At 45.6% G+C, this 22,675-nt stretch overlaps 1 protein-coding gene across 3 annotated transcripts in view; it reads right to left on the minus strand.

Moving 5' to 3' along the window:
• SFXN5 (sideroflexin 5) overlaps nucleotides 1-22,675 on the minus strand; it is a 203,896-nt gene that overhangs the window by 148,282 nt on the left and 32,939 nt on the right. For all 3 annotated transcript variants that reach the window (XM_074285546.1, XM_074285548.1, XM_074285547.1), the window contains exon 3: nucleotides 7,358-7,435. In XM_074285546.1, coding sequence (XP_074141647.1) covers nucleotides 7,358-7,435 — 78 coding nt within the window. The remainder of the gene's footprint in view (nucleotides 1-7,357; nucleotides 7,436-22,675) is intronic.

Raw genomic sequence — 22,675 nt, forward strand, 5'->3', positions numbered from 1 at the left:
CCTGGAGACCAAATCCCATCGTCCTCCCTTCCTCAGAACAGACTGACCATGGGGGACCTGTTTCCCAAAGGGGGCTCCAATCTGGAAACAAAGATAGCACATAGAAGGGTTCAGAGAGAACAATAGGACAAAGGAACTCTCAGACTGGAGGGATTGGGGCTGGGACCCCAGCTCTGCATCTCCTTAGCTAGCGTGCCCCTTTCACAGCCTGCGCTTCTTTACTCGCAAGATGAGGACATTAGGCCGGAGTCTCTGCAAGGACCCTTTTCACTTGAAATCTGATCATCTTAAGACTTGTCTTACGCTGTAGTGAGTTCCCTGTCCCAGGAAGTATCCAAGTGAAGGCCTCACAGTCACTTGGCAAGGATGACACAGAGGAGACTCACGCCACAGATGGGTGTGGGGGCTGCTGAGCCCTGACTTACCTTTTGCCTCAGACTTTCTGTGAGTTTATCACTGATCCCTAAACACCCAGAAGGCCGTCTCTGCCAGGGCTCCACTTCCAACTTTGACCTCATTAGCTGCAGGTGACTCTGGCTAAGGCATGGAGATGCTAGCCCTTGGGGTCCTCAACGGGAAGGAGCTCACGTGAGCTCCTGGACAAAACGTGTCCTGTGTAAATGTCAATCAGTCAATAAACATTTATTAAGCACCAACTATGTGCTTCATTTTTTGGTGACTGACAGCAGGAACGTCACAGAATTGGGGTCAGGAGACAGGTCAGCACCGGCTGACACATAGTAGGTGCTTAACAAATGCTTGCTGATTGAGTAGGCATCCTGAAGTACAGGGAAGAGGGAATGGAGCTCCTTGGGACCCACATGTAAAACAAGGGGCTCGACCTCAGAGGTCTCTTCTGGCTTAGACCTTGGCAAGTTATTTACTTTGGGTCTCAGTTTCCTCGGCTGTAAAATGGGGAGGGGTGGGCTCTGAGGCCCTGCCAGCTCCAGATGTCTGGTCCCAGGACCCCCAGGGACGTGGGCCCGTGTCAGGCACCACTGGGAGACCGAGGTTCCGTGTTCCAGAGGTTCCCCGAAACCCTCCCTGTGCTCTCTGGAGAAAATTGCTCTGCTGACAGATGAGTTGTCCCTGCTTTGAAAAGGATTCCGAACCAGCCCAGACTCCAGAGAAGATCTTTATCTCCCTTGACTTATTTCTACCCCCTTAGCTCATTCTCCTGTTAGAGGGGAACGGGAGCCCTTCACTCTTTGTATCCATATATATATATATATATATATATATATATTTTTTTTTTTTTTTTTTTTTTTTTTTTTGCTTTGCTGGAGGCCACACTGAGAGCGCAAGACTCAGGAGCCAAGAGACCCGGGTCCTTCTCCCGCCTTGGACACTTGCTGGTGGTACAACCGTCAGCAAGGCAAGGAACCTCCCGAAGCCTTCGTAGTTTCATCTAGAAAACGGGAATCGTGACATACGCCTGACGCTATCGTGAGCAGAGGTTCCATAGCCTTTAGAGTTCTAGAAATGAGCTTTCTGGGGGGAAATCCCTTTCTGAGTGGTCCAAAGAAGTGAGCATGGGGGTGGGGCTGACTTAAGTGGTTCTGGTGGCTAGTCCAGAGGGAACAGATTCCATCTAAGCAGTGGATTAGAGAAGGGGGAGGGGGGCTTACAGGAGAGAGAACTAGAGCAAAATCAGGCAGAATGGAAGGGGTCCCTAGAGAGTTTGGAAATTAGCTGAGGATAAACTGGGGAAAGTTGGGACCAAGAACCCCTGGGTAAGGAAAGGGGAAAACAAGGGAGGGAGGAGGAGACAAGTGAATTCTGGAGTTGTAACTAGGGCAAGGCGAGCAGGGCTCTGTCCCATGAGATGGAGGGATAGGCCTAATTTATTTTATGGTTCCTGCTATTTTCTCATAAACTGCCTTGTTCCCTGGACCAGGAACCATGCCCTGGATCTGAGCTCTGCTCCCGCCCCGGGGTCTCCAAGGACCCGAATGCTTCCCTTCCCCCTGGCCCCTGCCACTGTCTTTCTCCTAACCCTCCCTTTCCATTCTGAGACCACAAAGAGAGACCACTGAGACTACAGTGTCACCACCATGGGCGGAGGGAACGTGCCCAGTCGAGGCCCCACTGATCAAAACCGGCTTCCCTGGCCACTACCTCCCTCCATGTGCCGCCTCCAGGTAAGGAGGCTAACTCCTTGTCGGGCAGGACTCTCTCTTTCCTTTATTTGTATCTGAGGGGTCAGCATAGTTCTTGGCACACAGCAAGAGCTTAATAAGTGTATCTTCACTCATTTACTCCCTGTGGTGACCTACTGACCTAACCACCCACTGTGGATAGAACACCAAGCAGGCCCAGGTCAAGGCCGAGGAAGCCAAATCATGGAGGAAAGAAAGAGAACAGAGCTTGCCCAACCTGCCACCGCCCATCCCCCTTCCCTAACCCTCTGGGTCACCCCGCTCCCCAAATGTAAAAAAATGCCAAGTTATTCCTCAAGAAAAAAGATTTAAAAGTCTCACAGGCCCCTATGGGCTGGAGAGCAATTGAATTCAATGGATTCGGAGCCCGGGGAAGGATGGACCCAAAGGGCAACCGCTCCGGAGGAAGGTTGGTGGTGGAGCCCCTCTGCCGCTCCACATCCTTATTGGTAACTGGAAGGGAGACGTGGCAGGCTTCTGCAATTTGCAGATGTCCCAAAGCTGGGCGGGAGAACTCACACACTGGAGACAAAGTCCGCGTCCAAAAAGATCTTGGCAGTCTGGAAGGATGGGCTGACTCCAAGAAGACGAAATGGAATCAGGATAAATGTCAAGGACTATACTTGGGTTCAAAAAATAAACTTCAAAAGCCGGGGTGGAGAAGGCTTGGCTAAAGAGGAGGCTGTCTGGAAGCTCTGGGGCCCCGGCAAGTTCGATACGAGCCGTCGGCAGAGCAGGCCAGCCAAAGAAGCACGGCCTCAAAGCAGCGAGGCCTTCGGTGAGTGCCGGTGGCCGGGTCTGGGGCTCTGCCTCCTGGAACGGTCCCAGTAAGCTAGAGAGTGTCTGGAAGCAGGAACTTGTCACCTGAGAGTCCCAGACCATATGCCGTAGTACTGAAGGCACTGGGAATGCTTGGCCCAGATGCAAGAAGGCTTGGGGGGCTCACATCAGCTGCCTTCAGGGACTGGAGAGGCTAGGGAGGGGCCCAGATTTGTTGTTTGGCCTTAGGAGGTGGGACCAGGGGGGAAACATGAGCTGCATAGGAGCAAAACTTCCTGCTGATGAAAGCTGCAGGAAAGCAGACCGAGAGGCCGACAGGGACGGAAGCGGAGCCTTCTCCAGTGAGGGGAAAGGCACCTCAGCAAACATGATGAACAAAAGCCCAGAGTGAAGGTTGGTCTGTGCACTGGCCTTAGGCCGACAAACCCTTGCTGGGGCCTGGACACAAGCGATGGAGAGTTAAACGTTAACGTCACATGTTTTGGCCATGGGTGGACTTAAGGACATCTTGGGGTTTCCTTTTCCATTTTCGTGGGGTTTTGTTATTTGTTGCCCTGGTGTTCCTAAGTTGTAAAGCCCCGTCTCACTGTCCAAGGAGAAACAACAGTACCAACAGCAGCCATCCGTGTGGCAACTCAGCCACAAGGGCAGGTCACCCTTTATAGCCAGTGTAGAGGTCACAGGGTGACCATGGAGCCTCCTCAACCCCTCCCATGGTGCCCCGGGTTCCCACAGGTCTTTGTTTGGGAGCGAGCCTCCCCGACAATCCCTGGCCATTCCCAACCCCGCCACAGCCCCTTAAGGCCCCTCTCCAACTTGTTGCCTCCTCAATCTGAAGCCCGGCCCAGAGGGAGTGCTGGATAAATGCTTCCTCATCCATCCTCCTTTGGGGGACCCATCCTCCTGTTTTTCTTCTCCTGCCCTTATCCCCAGTTAATTTAATCCTCAAAGAAGCCAGGGTGTGGACTTGAGGAAAAGACCCAGAGCCTTATCTGGTTCGATTCTAGGAAGTTTAAGCCCGGATGGAGAAGAGAGGAACATTTTGAGGAATATCCTCATGGCCCACCAGGGAGAGGAGGTCTCTCTTGTACCGTAGAAAATGTCATGAGAGTCTCTTCTGGGCCACCAGGCTCTATCTGTGCTGTGAAGGTCATCCCAGTACTTCCCACACCAACAAAATCCTTGACCCATGGCCCCCAAACAGAGGACACATCCAGATCCACAAACTCAGATCTAGTTGGAAATCCTAGTTATGTCAGGCCCCTAAGACCCACCCTCTGAAGAATCTCCAGCAGTCCCAGAAATCCCAGTCATGGCTCTGAGGTTAAATTTTCCCTGTAAATCTCCTTCTGGGCCATAGCTGCTGCCCTCCTTTGGGTCAGTCCACCACAGTCACACGGCATTTCCCCTAACTCCACTGTGTTTCCCAACCTCACTTCTCCTCCTTACAGCTAACTACCTCTTTTAGGAGCCAAGCTCCTTTCAGGATTCAGCCTGCCAGCTAAGGGCTCGCCCCAATTCCTGGGCTGCCCCCTTTCTTCTGGGTAATTGGGAGTTCCACTGAGGAACTTGTCTTTCCTATGTTCTCCTTTTCTATTTCACATCTTCCATTCTCAGCGTCTATTGGATCCCTCTCTTTTGTCTGTAACCCATTCCCTTAAATAAATCTGCCTTTTGCCCAAGAGAATGGTCACTGTGAATTCTTCACAAGACCAAACCCCACCTTTTGGTGCCCGCCACCATCTGGTGTCTCCATCACCCACATCACTGGGTGCTTGAACCACATCCCAGGGGCCACTAGCATTCTGGGGAATAATTTCCTGAAGCTTTAAAAGGAGGGTCAAGCAAAAATCCCGCTGCATGGGTCTCTTTCAGCACCAGCTGAGGAGTTGCAGAGATCCACCTGCATGAGCAAGGTGGACTAAGCCAGACACACCTCCTCCCTCCCTTCACTCCCCCCTCAGAGAGAACCGCTATTGTTGTCCCTGGAGTAGGAGAGGTTCTTGTCAAATCCAAGAGACACAGAACTTGGGCCTTCACCCTAAACTTGGCCTGCCACTTTCTTAAGGGAGCTAGAGTCACAGGAGCTCTGCACTACCCGTCACCAGGCCAGGTCTAGTTCACACTCTGCACTTCCCTAGTTGCTTGACCTTGAGCGAGTGATTTTAACCATCTGAGCCTCAGTTTCCTCATCTGTAAAATGAAGGGGCAGGCCTGGATCAGCGACATCCATCGGCTAGTTGGGAAACTGGCACAATCTCATGATGGATAAAATGTTAACACCCTGGGAGCCTCACTCCATAAAATCTGAAACTGAAATGACGCTTTTCCCTCCTCCAGTTCCCTCCTCCTTGGCTCCCCAACTGGGGAGGCAAGAAATCCCAAGTGGGAGAGATCTTTAATTGTTGGGGTAGCGGAGACTAGGTAGCTTCCATGAGCCTCCCAGTTCTGACATTCTAGGCTTTGAAGTTACTCATCCCTCTGCCTCCTCCACAGAGGGCAGCACCCTGACCTCCGAGGGTTGTACCGAGGGTCAAAAGATGAACTAGAAAGGAAAGGGGTAGCACACAGCCTGGGCGGATGAAGTGACACAGATCTGGAGGAGGACGGAGATCTGGGATGCACCGAAACACGTACCATGCTTCTGAGACAACTGACAGGGAAAACAGCAGGCTTCCCTCCTCTTGTCAGAAGCGGTGGACTACAGGTGCCAAATAAGGCATACAGTCTCAGGTCTGCCCAATAGGCTGAGTGGGTGCTAGAGCATTTGGGCAGAGTTTTGAAGGAAGTCTGGGATTTCCTGAGATTAAGATGAAGATGGCGGGAAGATGGCCAGTGCAAAGATGGGGACATATAGTGTCGCATGTTAGTGTCGCAGGAAGATGGCATGTGCTAGGGAGAGTCCCATGCAGGAAGCTGGAAAGGTAGGCGGCAGCCAGGAAACTGACAACAATGGTGTTTTTAAGTGTCCCCCCCAACATACATATGTGTGTACATGTGTGTACATGTGTTTGCTGTGTGTGCATCTTTGTCGATATTCCCATGTTACTTGTTTTTCTCTTTCTGGACTCAAAGTAGTTTTTAAAAACCGCCCCCTCCCCCCCCAAAGTGTCACCGAACTTTCGTGGTGAACTGCCCTGGGCAGAAAATGCCCTCACCTACGGAAGAGCCCGAACAGAAAAACGGGGTGTTTGGGGGAGGGCTCATTAGTCTATGTGATCACCAACCCCACCCCTCCCAATAAAACCACTCCCCCAGGACTATGATGGGGGATCACAGATTTTAAAGTAGAATCTAGCCTTAGACCAGCTACAGTCATACCCTCTTCTTTTACAAATGAGGAAACTGAGGTCTGGATGAGTAATAAGTGATCCTCCCAAAGTCACAAAGGCCATCACTGTCACAGCTCGTTAAGAGCAGGGGCTGCCTTCTGTCTTTCTTTGCCCCTCCAGCTCTTCACAGGATGCCAGATACCTAGTAAGTGTGTATTAGCTGACTGACTCACTGACATCTGACTCCAAATCCAATGTCCTTGCCTCTAGGCCTGGGCCTGTCAAGACAATTCTGGATCGGAGTTGGGAAGAACTGAGTTTGGATCCCATCTCTGACACTGCTGTTGTCACCTTGAGCCTCAGTTTCCTCATCTGTAAAACGAAAATAATAAGGCCCATAGTCTCCATTTTACAGGGCTGTAACACACTTGGGCGGGATACCATTTACAAAGCACTTTGATGATTTGAAAGCACTGCAGAAAGGGCCATTCTCGTTATTATTACAGCACACTCCCTCACAATCCCTCCAGGGAGGGAGAAGGACAAGTTCTAAGGATCCTCCACAAGACAAATGAAAAAGTTCCATTTGTTCAGGAAGAGAATGGAAGCTTGGAAACATGGTAGTCAGTCAGTACTGATACTTAAAAAGGAACAGTACCTCAGGAAGAAAAAATTAATCATCTTTTCCAGCTCAGCTCTCTCTTCTCCTCTTCCCCCCCTTTCTCCTGGACAAGGAATTTAAGGTGGAAAAAAAAAAGAAAAGGAAAGGGGCATGGGGCTAGGTCAGGCTCTGGTGGTCTGCAGGAGGCAAGGGACCTCTCTCCCCATTCCCAGAGCCTCATTGACCAGGCCTGCCACTCTCCTCCTTTTTTGCATGTGGTTTACTTGCTCACTGTCCCACCAGCCACCCAGTGCATCCAAGGGCGGAGAACGAAGAAAGAGGCAAAGAGGGAGATTTCCAGCAGCCCCCCAAACATTGGAGATTCCCAAGACTAGCAGACTCATTTAGGGCTGAAATAAGGTTTGGGGATTCACCGGGGAGGATGTGTGCCTTTGGATGCTCAGCCTGCACCTACCTGCCTCCCCATCACCACAACCTCCACTTTCCCCTCCAGAGCCAGCCCAGCCAGGGATCCGAAGGCTTACCTGCTCGTTGGTGACCCCAGGAGGCAACGTCCCATGCTTGTAATCCTCTAAGAGCTGCACAGCTTCTTTAAGACGACTCTGGAGGGGAAGGGATATACAATGGGACAGTCAGGAGGATGAAGCTTCCATCATTTGATTTCATCTTTCTCAACTTTGACAAATACTTCTCAAGCTCTCATGGTGCTTTCAAGGTGCTTTGTGAGGAGCCAGGAGAGCCCCAAGACACTCTCTGTCCCGCAAGAGCTTCCATTCCAGTGAATAACAAAAACAGGGCATTGCCACAAAAAAAAAATAAAAGACATGGTAGCCTCAAAGAGTTAAACTGGGGATGATCAATACTTCTGCATTAATGAATAAAGCTTATTCTTTTTTCTTTTTCTTTTTTTTCTCTTTCTTTGTCTTTCTTTCTTTCTTTTTTTTTTTTTTTTTTTTTTTTTTTTTTGCTGAGGTAATTGGGGTTAAGTGACTTGCCCAAGGTCACACAGCTAGGAAGGGTTGAGTGTCTGAGACCAGTTTTGAACTCAGGTGTATCTCCATAGGTTTCCTAAAGACCTAGCTTCCTCCAATCCCCTTTCTAGTTATTAGAAATCCTCCCTTCAACTCTACAGTGTTATTTCGTATTTAGACAGAATATACTATGCACAGACTTGTCTGTATATATGGCCCTTTCTCTCCAAAGTCAGTAAGCGCCCCCAAGGGTATGGATTGCTTCAGTTTCTCTTCTTTCCTCAGTGCTTACTGTCCTGATCCACAGTAGACAATCAATGAACATTGATTAAGCACCTACTGTATGCCAGTACTTAATACATGTTTGTAGAATTGAATTCCATTTAAGTCACTCCCTTGCCTCCCAAGCTGTTCATGGAGGCTGGAGATGTGGAGGGGATTTACCCTCTCAGAAATCAGCACTTCCAAGGTTCCCCCAGATAGAGCCTCAACCTTCCAATCTTCTGGAATCTTTGACTCAGGACCACAAGGTCACCGAAAGCTGGGAAGGACTTTAAAAGCTGTCTAGTATAATCCCTGCATTTTAAAAGCAGAATGCTGAAGCCCAGGCAAACATGCTTTAGAGACAGCCACATGGGCCAGCTAGATGGTACAGTAGATAGAGCACTGGCCCTTGAATCAGGAGGCCCTGAGTTCAAATGTGACCTCAGACACTTAATATTTAGTAGCTGTGTGACCCCAATTGCCAAAAAAAAAAAAAAAAAAGCACAGCCATAGTATTCCTTTCCCCTTAGGACAAAAAGCCTAGTTAGATGGGGGGCAGTGTTCCTTGGAGGAGAGATCTTCAGCAGATGTCAGCCACAGCCTCCATTACGTGCCGGATGTGGGAGACCTTGACCATGTCAATGATCTCTCACTTGAAGTTGCGGAAGGGTACCAACTGCATCAGCAGAAAAGGTTTCCTAATTGGGCATTCCGGGTGCCATAAAAATCCTGGATTCCAGGTAACAAACCACAAAATCCTGACTGGAGGAAAGAGTGTATGTGTCCAGTATCCTTCACTCCGGGATTACCTAGACTCCACTGCCCCTCCTACCCACACCCTGCCCTATCCAAATCTGATCTCCAAGAGCCAATATTAGTCCCTGACGTCTCAGGACATACTTAATTTGAACTTTAAGCCTTTTTTTAAATTCGGAAATAAGAGGTGTTTGTCTCAGATTAAATTTTTTTGGGAGGGAGGGAGAATTCCAAGCCCTATCAAATTGAAACTGCAAAGCAGAAGCCATCCCCAGTTCTGGATACCCAAATGTGCAAAGGAGGCCAAGGTCACAGCTCCCGAGGGAGGCGGCTACGGCCAGTGGACAGAGGAAGGAGGAAGGCCCATGGTTCAGTTAGGATAAAGAAGCAGAGAGATGGGAATCATCCAATAGGAGATGAGAGATTCTCAGGCAAACAGCTGCTCCCCAGTGTCTGAGCAGGGCCTGCTGACATGCAGTGCGGGGAGCTGGCTGGCAATTAAAATTCCAGCCAGCTCTACCCCATCTCCCAGCCAGCCAAGCTCCCACTCTGTTACAAAGAGCTTTAGAAACGGCTCCCAGCTCAGAAGGCAGAGGATGAGGAAAAAGTTTGCTTTTACAGGAGCCATTGTGGCTACAGCTCCCTACCCATCCCCGGTCTGGAAATCCACAGGCACAATTCTAGAGAATGCCATCCTATAGCCACCAGAGCCATGTTTCTCCCCATCAGTCAATAAGGAGAGGCCTGTGCTCGCCCCTCAAAGTCCATCTGTTGCCTCCTGGCCCTGAGATTCCAGCCTATGGAAAGGAAACCAGGATGTAACCCCTTGTGAGCAGGGACTTAGTGATCCCAGTGCCTTAAGAAATGCTGGCAGAACAAAGGACAGAATGGGAATGTTTCGGTTTGTTTTTGCTCTTCCGCCATCTCCAGCTCCAACTCCGTGATACTCTAAGAGTAGCCCCATTGCCGGCCACCCACAGATTATCCCCAACCTACACATCAGCCAAACATGGAGAAGGCAGGAGACGGACAGATCCCTTTTACACAGTGGCAAATATGCCGTGGGCTTATACATGTATGTGGGTGTATAAGTATGGACAGGGATAGATGTACATTTATATACATTTATATGTATGTGTGTTGTAGATATGTGGGTATGGATGTGGCTATATGTACATATATATAGTCATCTATATATATTGTAGAAATGTATATATGGGTATTGCTGTCTGTACATATATACATGTGTTATAGATATGTGTCAATCCAGATATATGGACATGTATACATTGTACATTATAGATATGTATGTGGATATGGCTATATATATATATATATATATATATATATATATATATATATATACACACACACACACACACACACACACACACACACACATACACATATATGTATATGCATTGTAGAAATGTATTATGGGTATGGATATATATATGTGTGTGCTATAGATATATGTGGATGGATATGGCTATATGTGCACGTATACAGTTATGTATATGTATTGTAGAAATGTATGTATGGGTATGGCTATATGTACATATACACATGTGTGTGTATTATAGATATGTGTGTGTTGATACAGCTATATGTACACATATGCATTTATGTGTGTACTGTAGATACATAGATTATGGCTATGGTGATATGTACATATATGCATTTATGTATGTGTATGTTATAGAGATGTATGTATGGATATGGCTATATGTACGTATACCCATGTATGTGTGTATGTCTATTGTAGATATGTGTAGAGGTAAAAAAAAAAAAAAGTCTTTGAAGACTTTCCCACAAAATACATGGGGATTATTGAAAGTACAACAGTCTTTTGTGGTAGGGATGTTTCTTTTTTTTTAATCTTTTTTTTTTTCCCCCTGAGGCTGGGGTTAAGTGACTTGCCCAGGGTCACACAGCCAGGAAGTGTTAAGTGTCTGAGATCAGATTTGAACTCGGGTCCTCCTGAATTCAATGCTGCACCACCTAGCTGCCCCTGTAGTGATATTTCAATCAAATCTGCATCTCCATTATCTGCTTTGGGGTTCTCTTGGTAAAGATCCTGGAGCAGTTTACCATTTCTTTCTCCAGTTCATTTTACATGTGAGGAAACTGAGGCAAACAGAGTTAAGAATCTGCCCAGGGTCACACAGCTAGTGAGAATCTAAGGCCAGATTTGAACTCAGAAAGTTGAGTCTTCCTAATTCCCAGCCTAGCACTCTGCACTATGGCACCACCTAGCTGCCCATTTCACAGATTCTTCATGGTTAAGAGTGATCCCAACATCCATGGGAGCTTTAGACATTAAAATATTTGTTAAGAGGTGGCCCGGAAGAAAAGCGTGAGTAGATGAATGTGGCCAAGTCTTTCCCCAAGAGAGAGGAAAACATATTTTCCTCCCTTCTCTGCTGAGGTGGGAGACTATGGGTGTTAAACATAGCACACACTGCACTTTCCCCCATTCTCTCTGATCATTCGCTACAAGAGATTGCTGAAGAAGGGAGGTAAACAGATGATATAAAAACAACCAATATATCCAGAAAATTTTAAGACTAGAAGGACAAGCAGCAATAAAAGACTGGTTTATTATCCCTGCAAAGGGAGGAGGGAGAAAGAGAAGAGAGAGAGAGAGACAGAGACAGAGACAGAGAAAGACAGAAATGGAAAGAGACAGAAAGAGACAAACATTAAAAAGACAGAGAAGAAAAGAGGGAAGGAGAGACAGAGATGGGAAGAGATACACACAGAGAGAAAGGGAAAGACAAAGAGACAGAAAGACACGAGAGAGAGAGAGAGAGAGAGAGAGAGAGAGAGAGAGAGAGAGAGAGAGAGAGAGAGAGAGACAGAGAGAGAGACAGAGACAGAGACAGAGACAGAGACAGAGACAGAGACAGCGAGACAGAAGAAATAGGGAGATGGTACAGGAGAAAAAACAAGAGCAGTTGTCAACAAGCATTGGTTGTCCCAAGGAAGCTGCCCAGGAGGGGTACTGTGACTTGCTTCAATACTTCAGAAGATCTATGATTTCACAGGGGGGCTGCTGCCCTACCCCAGCAGATTACAGCCCAGATAGCTGCCCCCAAACACCATTTTATGCAGCGCTATATTCCTACCTCCTTTCGTTCCCTGTCTAGTGGACATCCTTTCCTTGATAATTCTCTGTGAACAGAGCTCTGTCATCACCCATCTTGAGGGTAGGAACCGTTCCGTTGCTTTAGCATCTAGAATGGTGTTTGGTACACAGCAGGTATCTGATAAATGCCTATCACACGCTCAATTTATTCTTTGGTCAGAAAGCTTCGTGGCCCATTGGCAAACCCAAGTAAAGGCCTTTCCAAGGCAGGAGGACCAGCTGGAGGGCTACCCTGCACCGGCTGCACACCAGCATGAGATAGCAGAGGGAGGGAGACAGGCTAGCCAAGGGTACTTTCTGTGGACAAATCAGGAAAGGGCAGAGTGATACTGCCAGAGTCACTACTGGGTTTTTATCCCTGCAAAGGAAGGAGGGAGAAAGAGAGGACAGAGGGAGAGAAAGGGGGAGAGACAGAGACAGAGGGAAAGACAGAGACAGAGATAGAGAAAGACACAAGAAAGAGAGACTGGGTGCTCATCAAAGACAAAGCATTTGAATAGAGAGAGCAAGATGCTGGCAGGAGAGGCCTGTGGGAAGGGAAAGGGGAAGAGAACAAACATTTCTGAAAGGATTACTATGTGCCGGCAATGCTGTAAGTACTTTGCCAATATTATCCCATCTGATGTTCACAGCAATCCTGGGAGATGGGAGGTGCCATCACCCTTACAGATGAAGAAACTGAGGCAGACAGGTTAGTTAACTTGCCCAGAGTCACACAGCTACTAAAGGTCTAAGAACAGATATGAACTCAGGTTCTCTTGACTCTAGGCCCACTTCTCCTCCACTGCACCACTCAGCTTCCTCCATTTGCTTACTTCATTAGGCTCCTTTGTCCCATCTCCCCTACTGTAAGATCAGAGGAGGTAACATGGGGGAGAAATGGATCTTACTATCCCTCAAAGGGCTACCAAACTCTGCATACCTTTTGATCCAGCAGCCTCACTACTAGGTCTATTTTCCAAAGAGATCATAAAAAAGGGGGAAGGACCCACATGTGAAAAATGTTTGTGGCAGCCCTTTTTGTAGTGGCAAGAAACTGGAAACTGAATGGTTGCCCATCAGTTGGGAAATGGCTGAACAAGTTCTGGTGTATGAATGTTAAAGAATATTATTCTTCTGTAAGAAATGATCAGCAGGATGATTCAGAGAGGCCGGGAGAGACTGACAGGAACTGATGCTGAGTCATCACACCTTGTGGACAAAAGAATATTGTCCATGGCAACAACAAGATTATGCAATGATCAACAGTGCTGGACTTGGCTCTTCTCAACAATGAGATGGTTCAAGGCATTTCCAATAGACTTGTGATGGAAAGTATCATCCACATCCAGAGAGCTGGGGAGTCTGAATATGGATCAAAGCACAGTATTTTCACCTTTTTTGTTTGTTTGTTTTCTTTCTTGTCCCTTTTGGTCTGTGTTTTTTTTTTTTTTTTTTTTTTTTTGTTTTTTGCACAACATGACAAAAATGGAAATATGTTGAAAACGAGAGCATATATTTAACCATATCAGACGGCTTGCTGTCTTGGGAAAGGGGGTTAGGTAAAGGAGAAAGGGAGAAAAAATTAGGAGACAAAGTTCTTCAAAAATGAATGTTGAAATACTATATGATGATCCATTCTGATGGATGTGGTTCTCTTCAACAATGAGATAAACCAAATCAGTTCCATTTGTTCAGTAATGAACTGAACTAGCTACACCCAGTGAAAGAACTCTGGGAGATGACTATGAACCACTACATAGAATTTCCAATCCCTCTACTTTTGTCCACCTGCATTTCTGATTTCTTTCACAGGTTAATTGTATGTTATTTCAAAGTCCAATTCTTCTTGTGCAGCAAAATAACTGTATGGACATGTATACATATATTGTATTTTGTTAAGATCCTTACTAGGTTACTATTTACTATTTAATTTATACTTTATTACTATTTAATTTATACTTTAATGTATGTAACATGTATTGGTCAACCTGCCATCTGGGGAAAGTGTTGGGGGGGAAGGAGGAGAAAAGTTGGAACAAAAGGTTTTGCAATTGTCAAAATTACCCATGCATATATCTTCCAAATAAAAAGCTATAATAAAAAAAGAAAAGAAAAAAAAATGAATGTTGAAAACTATCTTGACATGAATTTGGAAAAATAAAATACTATTGAAAAGTGGCGGGGGGAAGTATCCATGGATATGTCTAAGACCCCATATTTGTCAGGTATTGATAAAACACCTACTGTGTGCAGAACGCTGTGACTGGCATTGGGGGAAGTACAAGGATTAGGGGCTTAGGGTCTCTGCCCTGCTGACACACAAGCAAAGGGGAAAATCAGTTCCAATATAAAAAAAAAAAATCACCTCATCTGGACAATGGAGAATTGTGAAGATGGAAAAAATTCTTCATTAAGTCCAAGGGATATTAGATGACTTGAATCAGAACTCGTAAAAATGGGCAGAAATTTACCAGCTGAAGACCAGGAGGGGGCATGTCAGACAGAGAGGTGGTTGGGAGAGTGCCTGGGAGACACAGCCAGGGATCAAAGAGCTATCTGGCAGACTTAAAGTGGGGAGTTTACAGAGCAGAGTAATATAGAAGAAGCAACACTGTGGACAGACCATGGGAAGTCTTCAATCCCTGACAAAAGAGACTGAAACTTCCTTCGGGAGACAATGGGGAGCTACTGCAGATTGCTGAGCAGTGCAGTGACAGTACCAAGTCTATTCATCAGAAAAATTATTCAAGCAAATGAGATGAGCCCACAGCAAGATGACAAGATCTTCCCACACTCCTAGATGGCAGGAGAGCCAGGCTCAGGAGGATGACCATGGGAATAATCATCAGAGTTAACAGGAACATACAGGAACATTCACTCCCATAGAAGCCTGTGAGGCTAATACAGACTCCAGGCATTATTCCTCTTCTATAGATGAGGAAACAAAATCAGGCAAGTTAAAGAGACATTCCTAAGATCACAAAGCTCAAGAGTTAGGGGTCTAATTGAATTTAGGTCTTTCTGACTTCAAGTCCATAATTATATCCATCATGTCTCCCTCCAGTCAATAAACTCCTGTGGCTCCCTATCACCTCAAGAAGAAAACTTAAAATCCTTTGTTTGGCTTTTAAAGCCCTTTGCAGCTTTCTGGCTTCCTTTAGTATAGTAAGTTTATTTATTTTTAATACACATTGCTTTATGAATCATGTTGGGAGAGAAAAATCAGAGCAAAAGGGAAGAACTTTGGAGAGAGAGAGAAAAAAAAAAAAAAAAAAAAGAAGTGAACATAGTATGTGTTGATTTACTTTCGATCTCCATAGCTCTTTTTCTGGATGCAGATGGCATTTTCTGCCCATAATTTATTGGAATTGCTTTGGATCATTGAACCACTGAGAAGAACTGAGTCTTTCATAGTTGAACATCACACATTCTTGCTGTTATTGGGTACAATGTATTCCCGGGTCTGCTTGTTTCTCTCACCGTCAGTTCATGTAAATCTTCCCAGGCCTTTCTAAAATCAGCTTGTTCATTGCTTCTTATCGAACAATAATATTCCATAATATTCATATGCCAAAACTTATTTATTCATTCCCCACTTGATGGACATCCACTCCTTTTCTAATTTTTTGTACCACAAACCTTTTTGCACATGTGGGTCCTTTTCCCTCCTTTATGATTTCCTTGGGATACAGACCCAGTAATGACACTGCTGGGTCTGTACAGTTTGATAGCCCTTTGAACATAATTCCAGATTGCTCTCCAGAATGGTTGGATCATTTCACAACTCCATCAACAATGCATTAGTATCCCAGTTTTCTGGCTTTCTACACCATACAACACTCCCTCACAAGACACTATTTTCTGACTCTAGGTTTCCCCCTGACTCTCTCCCATCTAGTACTTGCTTCCTCCTGTCTGTGCTTCTGTGATTTGGCTCTCTCGGCCCACAATTGGTGCCTTCCCTCTGCTGACTGGCTCCAACTTATCCTGGCTATAGTTTATTTGTATCTCATTTTCCCATGTTATCTCCCCCATCAAACTATGAGATCTTTGGGAGATGGGGCTGGGCTTGGATTTTGCTTTTTGTCTTTCTTTGCATCCCCTCAGCACAGTGCTTGGCAGGTATTAAATAAATGCTTGTTGACTTGACCAGGCTCTGCTGCCCCTCAGAGAGAAGACAGAGAATGGATGGTAAATGATTGCTTATTAGCATATTATATACATATTATATCACATATAAAATTAGATTAATAATAATTATCATTAGATTATTGAAAGAAGTAGGGCAGCTAGGTGATGCAGTAGATAGAGGGCTGGGCCTGAAGTCAGGAAAACTCACCTTCCTAGAATCAAATCCAGCCTCAGACACTTTCTAGCTGTGTGACCCTGTGACTTCACCCTCTTTGCCTCAGTTTCCTCATCTGTAAAATGAGCTGGAGAAGGAAATAGCAAAAACCACCCCTGCCAAGAAAACCCCAAGTGGGGTCATGAAGATTCAGACATAATCACCGAACAACAACGTCAGGAGCGGATAAGAGGCTTGCCTAAAGTCTCCCGGTTACGCGGTACTGTTGTTGGGATTTCTGTGTGGGTTTTCCTGACTCCAAGTCCAACAATGCTCTCGCCACTGCACTACACTACCACTTGCTGCCGGCCCCACTCTATGTGGAACAGTTGGCTTGCTCTGCTGGATGTGAGAGCTGAGGGAGAAGAAATCAAAGAGAATCTCACGGTTTCAAAGAGAAGAGACAGTGTGAATGTGGGTCCGCGGGAAAAAGTTCAGTTAAAAGGCAGGGCAGGTTTCAGGCGCTACCATCCATCTTGAATTGCTGAATTGGATATACCGGGGAGCCATTGGATGGGGGACATGGAAGCAGCAGAATTTAAGAAAGAATCTGGGTCCCCCCCAGGCTCGCCCAGGAGAGGAGCCATCCCACCCCACTCCTGCCTCTCTCCCGAGTCTGCTTCCTGTCACTGAGGCAGCTTCTGTGGAGCTGGATGAAGCTCTGTGAGTGATGAATGGGGGAATGAATGGGGCTGTGTTCACATTATTTCCCCCCTACTTCTCGAAAGGATTCTCCAAAGTTTCTATAACAACCCTGGCCAGATGCCAGCTCATTTGGCACCGTGACCAAAAGAAGCCTTCCTCCCTCCCCCACCATGGAAAAAAAATTCAAAAGAATCTTGACCCTGCCTCAGTTTTACTCAGCAATGAGATGTGAGGGTGGGAGAGAGGAAACCCATCCCAGAGGTCCCAGACAGAAGCCAGGGGATCAAAGGCCCAAAGCCGGTTCTGTCACCTGCTTCTAGAGTCAGGGTCTCCAGCTCCCTCTCTGACCCTTGGGCCCTTCTCACATGCAGACACAGAAAGTGCTGCTCTCTAAAAACCTTCCAAAGCACAGGGCAAGTCTATGTTGAAGGGAAGACAGGCACCTGGAGCGCTTCCCCTGTTGGTAAAACTGTTGATTCTGTCATTCTGAATTTCAACATGGAATTAGGCAACAAAAGTGACCCAACAGCCCATGCCCTTTGACCCAGCACCCCCACTCATGGGCATAATATACCCCAAGGAAGTAAAAGTCAGAGAGACTGATGAGTATCAGAGCAGTTCACTCAGCAAAGGCCAAGAAAAAAAAAAAAAAAAAACTGAGTGCTGTCACCTGGGGGAAACTGGCATAGGCAGGAACCAAATTGTGCCAAAGATGAGGAGCTTACTCAGGGGCAAGTGGAAGGATTTGTCTCAACTCAAGGGATTGGAATATGAATATAATGTACACACTGACTACAAAAATGGAGGTGAAGAAAAAGGAAGAAGAAACCATGGAGATTTTGCAGAAGAACTAACTAATAAAAGCTGTTTCCTCCCTCCTGGCAAAGGTGGAATAAGTGACAACACTGTTAGGCAAGTTTTCTGTAATGGACACCAGTGGTTTATCATGGGAGAGTTCAGTTTGGAGGCGGGGTGTGTGTTTGTGTGTGTGTGTGTGTGTGTGTGTGTGTGCGCGCATGTGTGTGTGTGTGTGAGAAAACTAATTTATGGAGGGAAAGCATCAAGCAAAAACATATATTTGTTAATACTGCCAACTCCCTGGAGGAGGTTTGCTCTAAATAAGGTGAAGAGGAAAACCTCTTGCAGAAGGTGACATGGTCTGAGCCTTGAGGAGGAGGAGCCCTGTAGACATGAGGGACAGCCTGGGCAAGAGCCCAAAGAGGGGAGAAGGAATACAGGATATGAGGAAAGGGAAAGTGGGTCAATATGGAGGGAACCCAATGTATAAGAGAGAATAACAGGAGACAGAGGACCTGGGGCCACAGGCCAGGAAGGGCAGCCAGATGAAGGTGGGCTGAGCTACTTTGTGTTCCCCTTTTATCTATTGTTACAAGGCCTAGCTCCAAAGCTGGGAGGGGGAGGAATATAGAGTCAGATGATGATGGCCAAATATATATATATATATATATATATATATATGTATGTATGTATTTTTATCCAATGGGCAGTAGGGAGCCATTGAAGCTCATCTGGAAACCGAGGCCCACGTGTGACTTGCCTGAAGTCACAAAAATAGTGAGTCCTTTACAGCTCTGAGGGTTTTCCAGGAGACCTCAACACTTCTACAAGTAAAATCTCCTTATTTATGACAGTGGGTAAGAGAGAAGTTTTAAAGGTATTCACAAATTGAGCAATGAGAAACAATGCATCATGAATACAATGACACTGAATTTAAATACTTACAATGAAATTGCAACAACAGAAAACCCATATAGAGCTATAATGTAACTATGTGGAAGCTACAACAATGTAACTCAAAAGATCAATCTCCCCAAATAAGAGAAAATAGCAAAGAATGGGAAACAAAGTAGTCACCTATGGAGGGGAAAGGGCTGAGCAAGTTTCGGTCTCTGAACACAATGGAATTTTCCTGTTCTGTGATGAATACAGAGAAGCGCGGGAAGAGCTACACGCACTGATGCAGAGGCACACAGCGACTCTGACAATGAACTGGAAAGATCTATCACACACCAAAAAATCCAACATGAAGCAATATTACATTTTTTAAAAGGTCATGGCATGTTTAACATATATTGGGTTACTTCCTGTCTGGGAAGGGGGAAGAGAGGGAGAAACATTTGGAACAACAAGGTTTTGCAAGGGTGAATGCTGAAGACTATCTTTTTATATTTTGAAAACAAAAAGCTATTATTTAAAAAATAAATTAGAGGCCATAGCTTGAATTAAGAGATAGAAAGTGACCCTCTTCCTCAGCCCTTTGCAAGGGGGGTGGGGGGGACATGGGAGCAGTAGGTACATATCATGTGTTTTCAGATGTCAATTTCATTGGTCTCTGTCTCTTTTTCCCTGTCTCTCTGTGTCTCTGTCTCTGTCTTTCTCTCTGATAGTACTTGTGACTGGGGACAGAGAGAATACTGGAGGGCAATGTTTAAAAAAAAAAAAAAAGAAAGAAAGAAAGAAACAACAACAGATGTCAGCAAAAATTTATTTTAAAAAAGAAGACAAATGCTGGGAAATGACAACTACTCTTGTACTCAAAGAAGAGATATGAGAAGCCATCTCTCTGTCCTTTGTAGAGTGGGAGACCATGAGGGATAAATTATTATCATTAAAAGTACATATTTTTAATATTTTGGTTATTTTGTGAAATATTTTTTCCTTTCTTTCTTTGTTTTATAATTTTGTGATAAAATATAGCTCCCTGGGAGGCGCCAGTGGAGGGATACAATAAAGAGTATCAGTGATATAAAAACAAAAGAGATTAATTGTTAAAAAGGGAGGAAGCTCCTAACAGACAAAGCTCCCAAATATCCCCCAGCCTCCCAGCCTGACTAAAAACTTTGGTTCAAATTCAAGTCTCCCCACCCCCGGTTCTAAGCTCATGAATAAGGGCCCCTTCTTCTTTTGTTAAGGACTAGGACTAAAACTGATCTCCAAGTCCCTCCCAGCTCTTAAATCCTCCATACTCACAGTAGGTTTGTGGTGGGGGCTGCTGGAGAGGTGTGCTCTGCCATTTGAAAGGACAGCAGCTCTGCTCTAATGAAGTGCCCCCCACAGAAATGCATTCACGGCCTGTCCCAGAGTTTGTCACATGAGCCCTGGCTAAAGCCCATCTCTAACTTTTCTTCCCTGGCCAGAATGTCTTTACCCTGTAATTAAGAATCTAATTCCAATGATCATGACCTCACACCTGTCAAGAAGGAGGCAGGTCCCTCTGTACTGCCAGCTTATGCCCTACACCACTGTGTCAGGTGCCCACTTCCAAGGGCAGCAGGGGCCTAGTCTGGTATAGCCACTTAAAGAACCTGATGAACCGCTTCCCCTATCTGCAGTATCCATCTGATTCTCTAAGTCTGTAGAACCCAGAGCTAAGAGAGCAAAGTACAATCAGACAGAACACAGACGGGGGCCTGGAGAGAACATTACCTAGAATCTTCAAGCTAGAAGGGACCATTTAGTCAAAAACCCCTTATTTAGCAGCATAGGAAACTGAGGTCTAGAGAGTAGAAGCAACTTGCCCATAGTCCTATGAAAGCAAGTGGCAGAGGTAGAATTTGAATTGAAGTTGTCTCTTTCTAAAATTTCTTTTGACATTCACTTATTAATTTCTCAAGATAACTCTCCCACTTTCTCAACCAGAGAGTCAGCCCATCCCTACAACAGAATAAAAAGGGCGATAAAAGGAGCTCCATCGTTACCAGCAGTGGCCGTCATAAGCAGTGTTCCCCATTCCTGGTCCACCATCTTGGCAAAAATGGAAGGCAAGCAACATGTGCTTCTTTGGGGCCCAGATGGTGAACTCAAGTCTTGTGACCCCAAAATCACTTCCCCCGGCCACACATCAAGTTAATTTTGTGGCGAGGTTAGATCTCACATCCTGTCTCCAAGACTTAGGAAAATGCTTTCTGAGCTTCTAATGAACAAATGTGCACTCCCGTCCCAGAATCTGCAGCTGAATTTTCATGCTGGTCTTGGGAGTCAAGAAGAAGACTTGGGTTCAAATGCTGCTTCATCACATACTAACTGTATGATTATGGGCAAATCATTTAACCCTTCCAGGCCTGGTTTCTCTCTGATAAGGATCCTATGAACGGAATGGAATGCTCCTCTTGGTAGAGTAGCCCTCCCCTTCTGTCTGTCTAATCAAATCTTTCTCTGCCTTGGAAGCCAGCTTAAGTTCCATCCTCCCCCTCCTGGAAGCCTGCCCTGAATCCTCTGGCCATTGATCAAAGACAAAATCCCAGGACACAATGAAAAGATTATGAAAAATGAGCAGTCTAGTGACGTATTCAAAAGCCTCTCAAAGTTGCTCACGTCTCAACCCCTGAACTTAGAGACTTCAGCTTAACCATCCAAATATATGTAGTTTATAAATTAACTGCTGAGGGGAAAACAAAGAGGCTTACACTCATCACCAAGCAGGACCTGGACAAAGAGGGGCCAAGCACTCTGGGAACCCCATTTGCATTGGGTGATTGCACTGTACCCCAAAACATTACAGTGCCTCCTCAAGGAGGTCAATGTTCACTCAAAAGAAAAAAGACTGATCATCCACTCAGGAAAAGTCCAAGATAAAACACGCCCACTGTCCATCTAGACCAGGAGTTCTCAAACTATGGCCCGCGGGGCACATGTGGCCCACTGAGGATGTTTATGCGGCCCAGGTTATGGCAAATGGGCTGAGGGGCAGAGACAGAGTGTGAGTTTTTGTTTTTACTATAGTCCGGCCTCCAACAGTCTGAGGGACAGTGAACTGGCCCTCTATTTTAAAAGTTTGAGGACCGCTGTCTAGACTACAATAGGTCTTAGATGCTAAAAAAGGGGCCATGCGTTGGATCCAGAACAGAACAGGATAAAAGAGCTGAATAGGATTTGAGAAACTACCCCATACTTTAATCATCCCAAGCTGCTTCCTGGAACGCATTCAAGTTCCTGCATGCACATGACATGCACAAGAACACAAACATGCACACAATGGGCTTTATACAACAAATATTCTTGTGTCAATGCTCATAGATTACAAATAATGAAATACTATGGTCACTAAGGAATCAAAGTCAACTTGATTTGACCCAAAGGACAATGGCTATCTCCCAGTGGGCACAAGGAATGTATAAAATATTCTATCAGAAAAAGAGATGGGCTAGTTGCTGGGATGTGCTGGTAAATGTTTAACAACCAGCTCTTGATTGGGGAAAATGTAAGCATGAGACACAAGTTTAATGTGCATTATTAATATTTTCTCTGTCGCTTTTTTAAGTCTGGACAATCAATGAAACAGAAAGTCAAATTCTGATTTGTAGAACTGCTGATCTCCACATTATAAATGGTCCCATTGAAAATTTAAGGGGCAGCTAGGTGGTGCAGTGGATAGAGCACCAGCCTTGAATTCAGGAGGACCAGAGTTCAAATCTGGTCTCAGACACTTAACACATCCTAGCTGTGTGACCCTGGGCAAGTCACTTAACCTCAGCCTCAGGAAAAAAAAAAAAGAAAAGAAAAAAAAAGAAAATTTAATATTAGACTTGGATAATAGTTATTGGTCGGTTCTAGCATATGCCTGGTTGGTTATACAATAAGATCAAGGGATGTGATGTGGGTAAGGCAACAGTACCCACAAAATGTAAGGAGCACATCTTTGACATACTGAATGGATCCTCCATGAAGGATTCATAGGAGAACAGGAGTAAGAATTATATAGGATGGGAAG

Source organism: Sminthopsis crassicaudata, chromosome 2, assembly GCF_048593235.1.
Source record: "Sminthopsis crassicaudata isolate SCR6 chromosome 2, ASM4859323v1, whole genome shotgun sequence".
Lineage (NCBI taxonomy): Eukaryota > Metazoa > Chordata > Mammalia > Dasyuromorphia > Dasyuridae > Sminthopsis > Sminthopsis crassicaudata.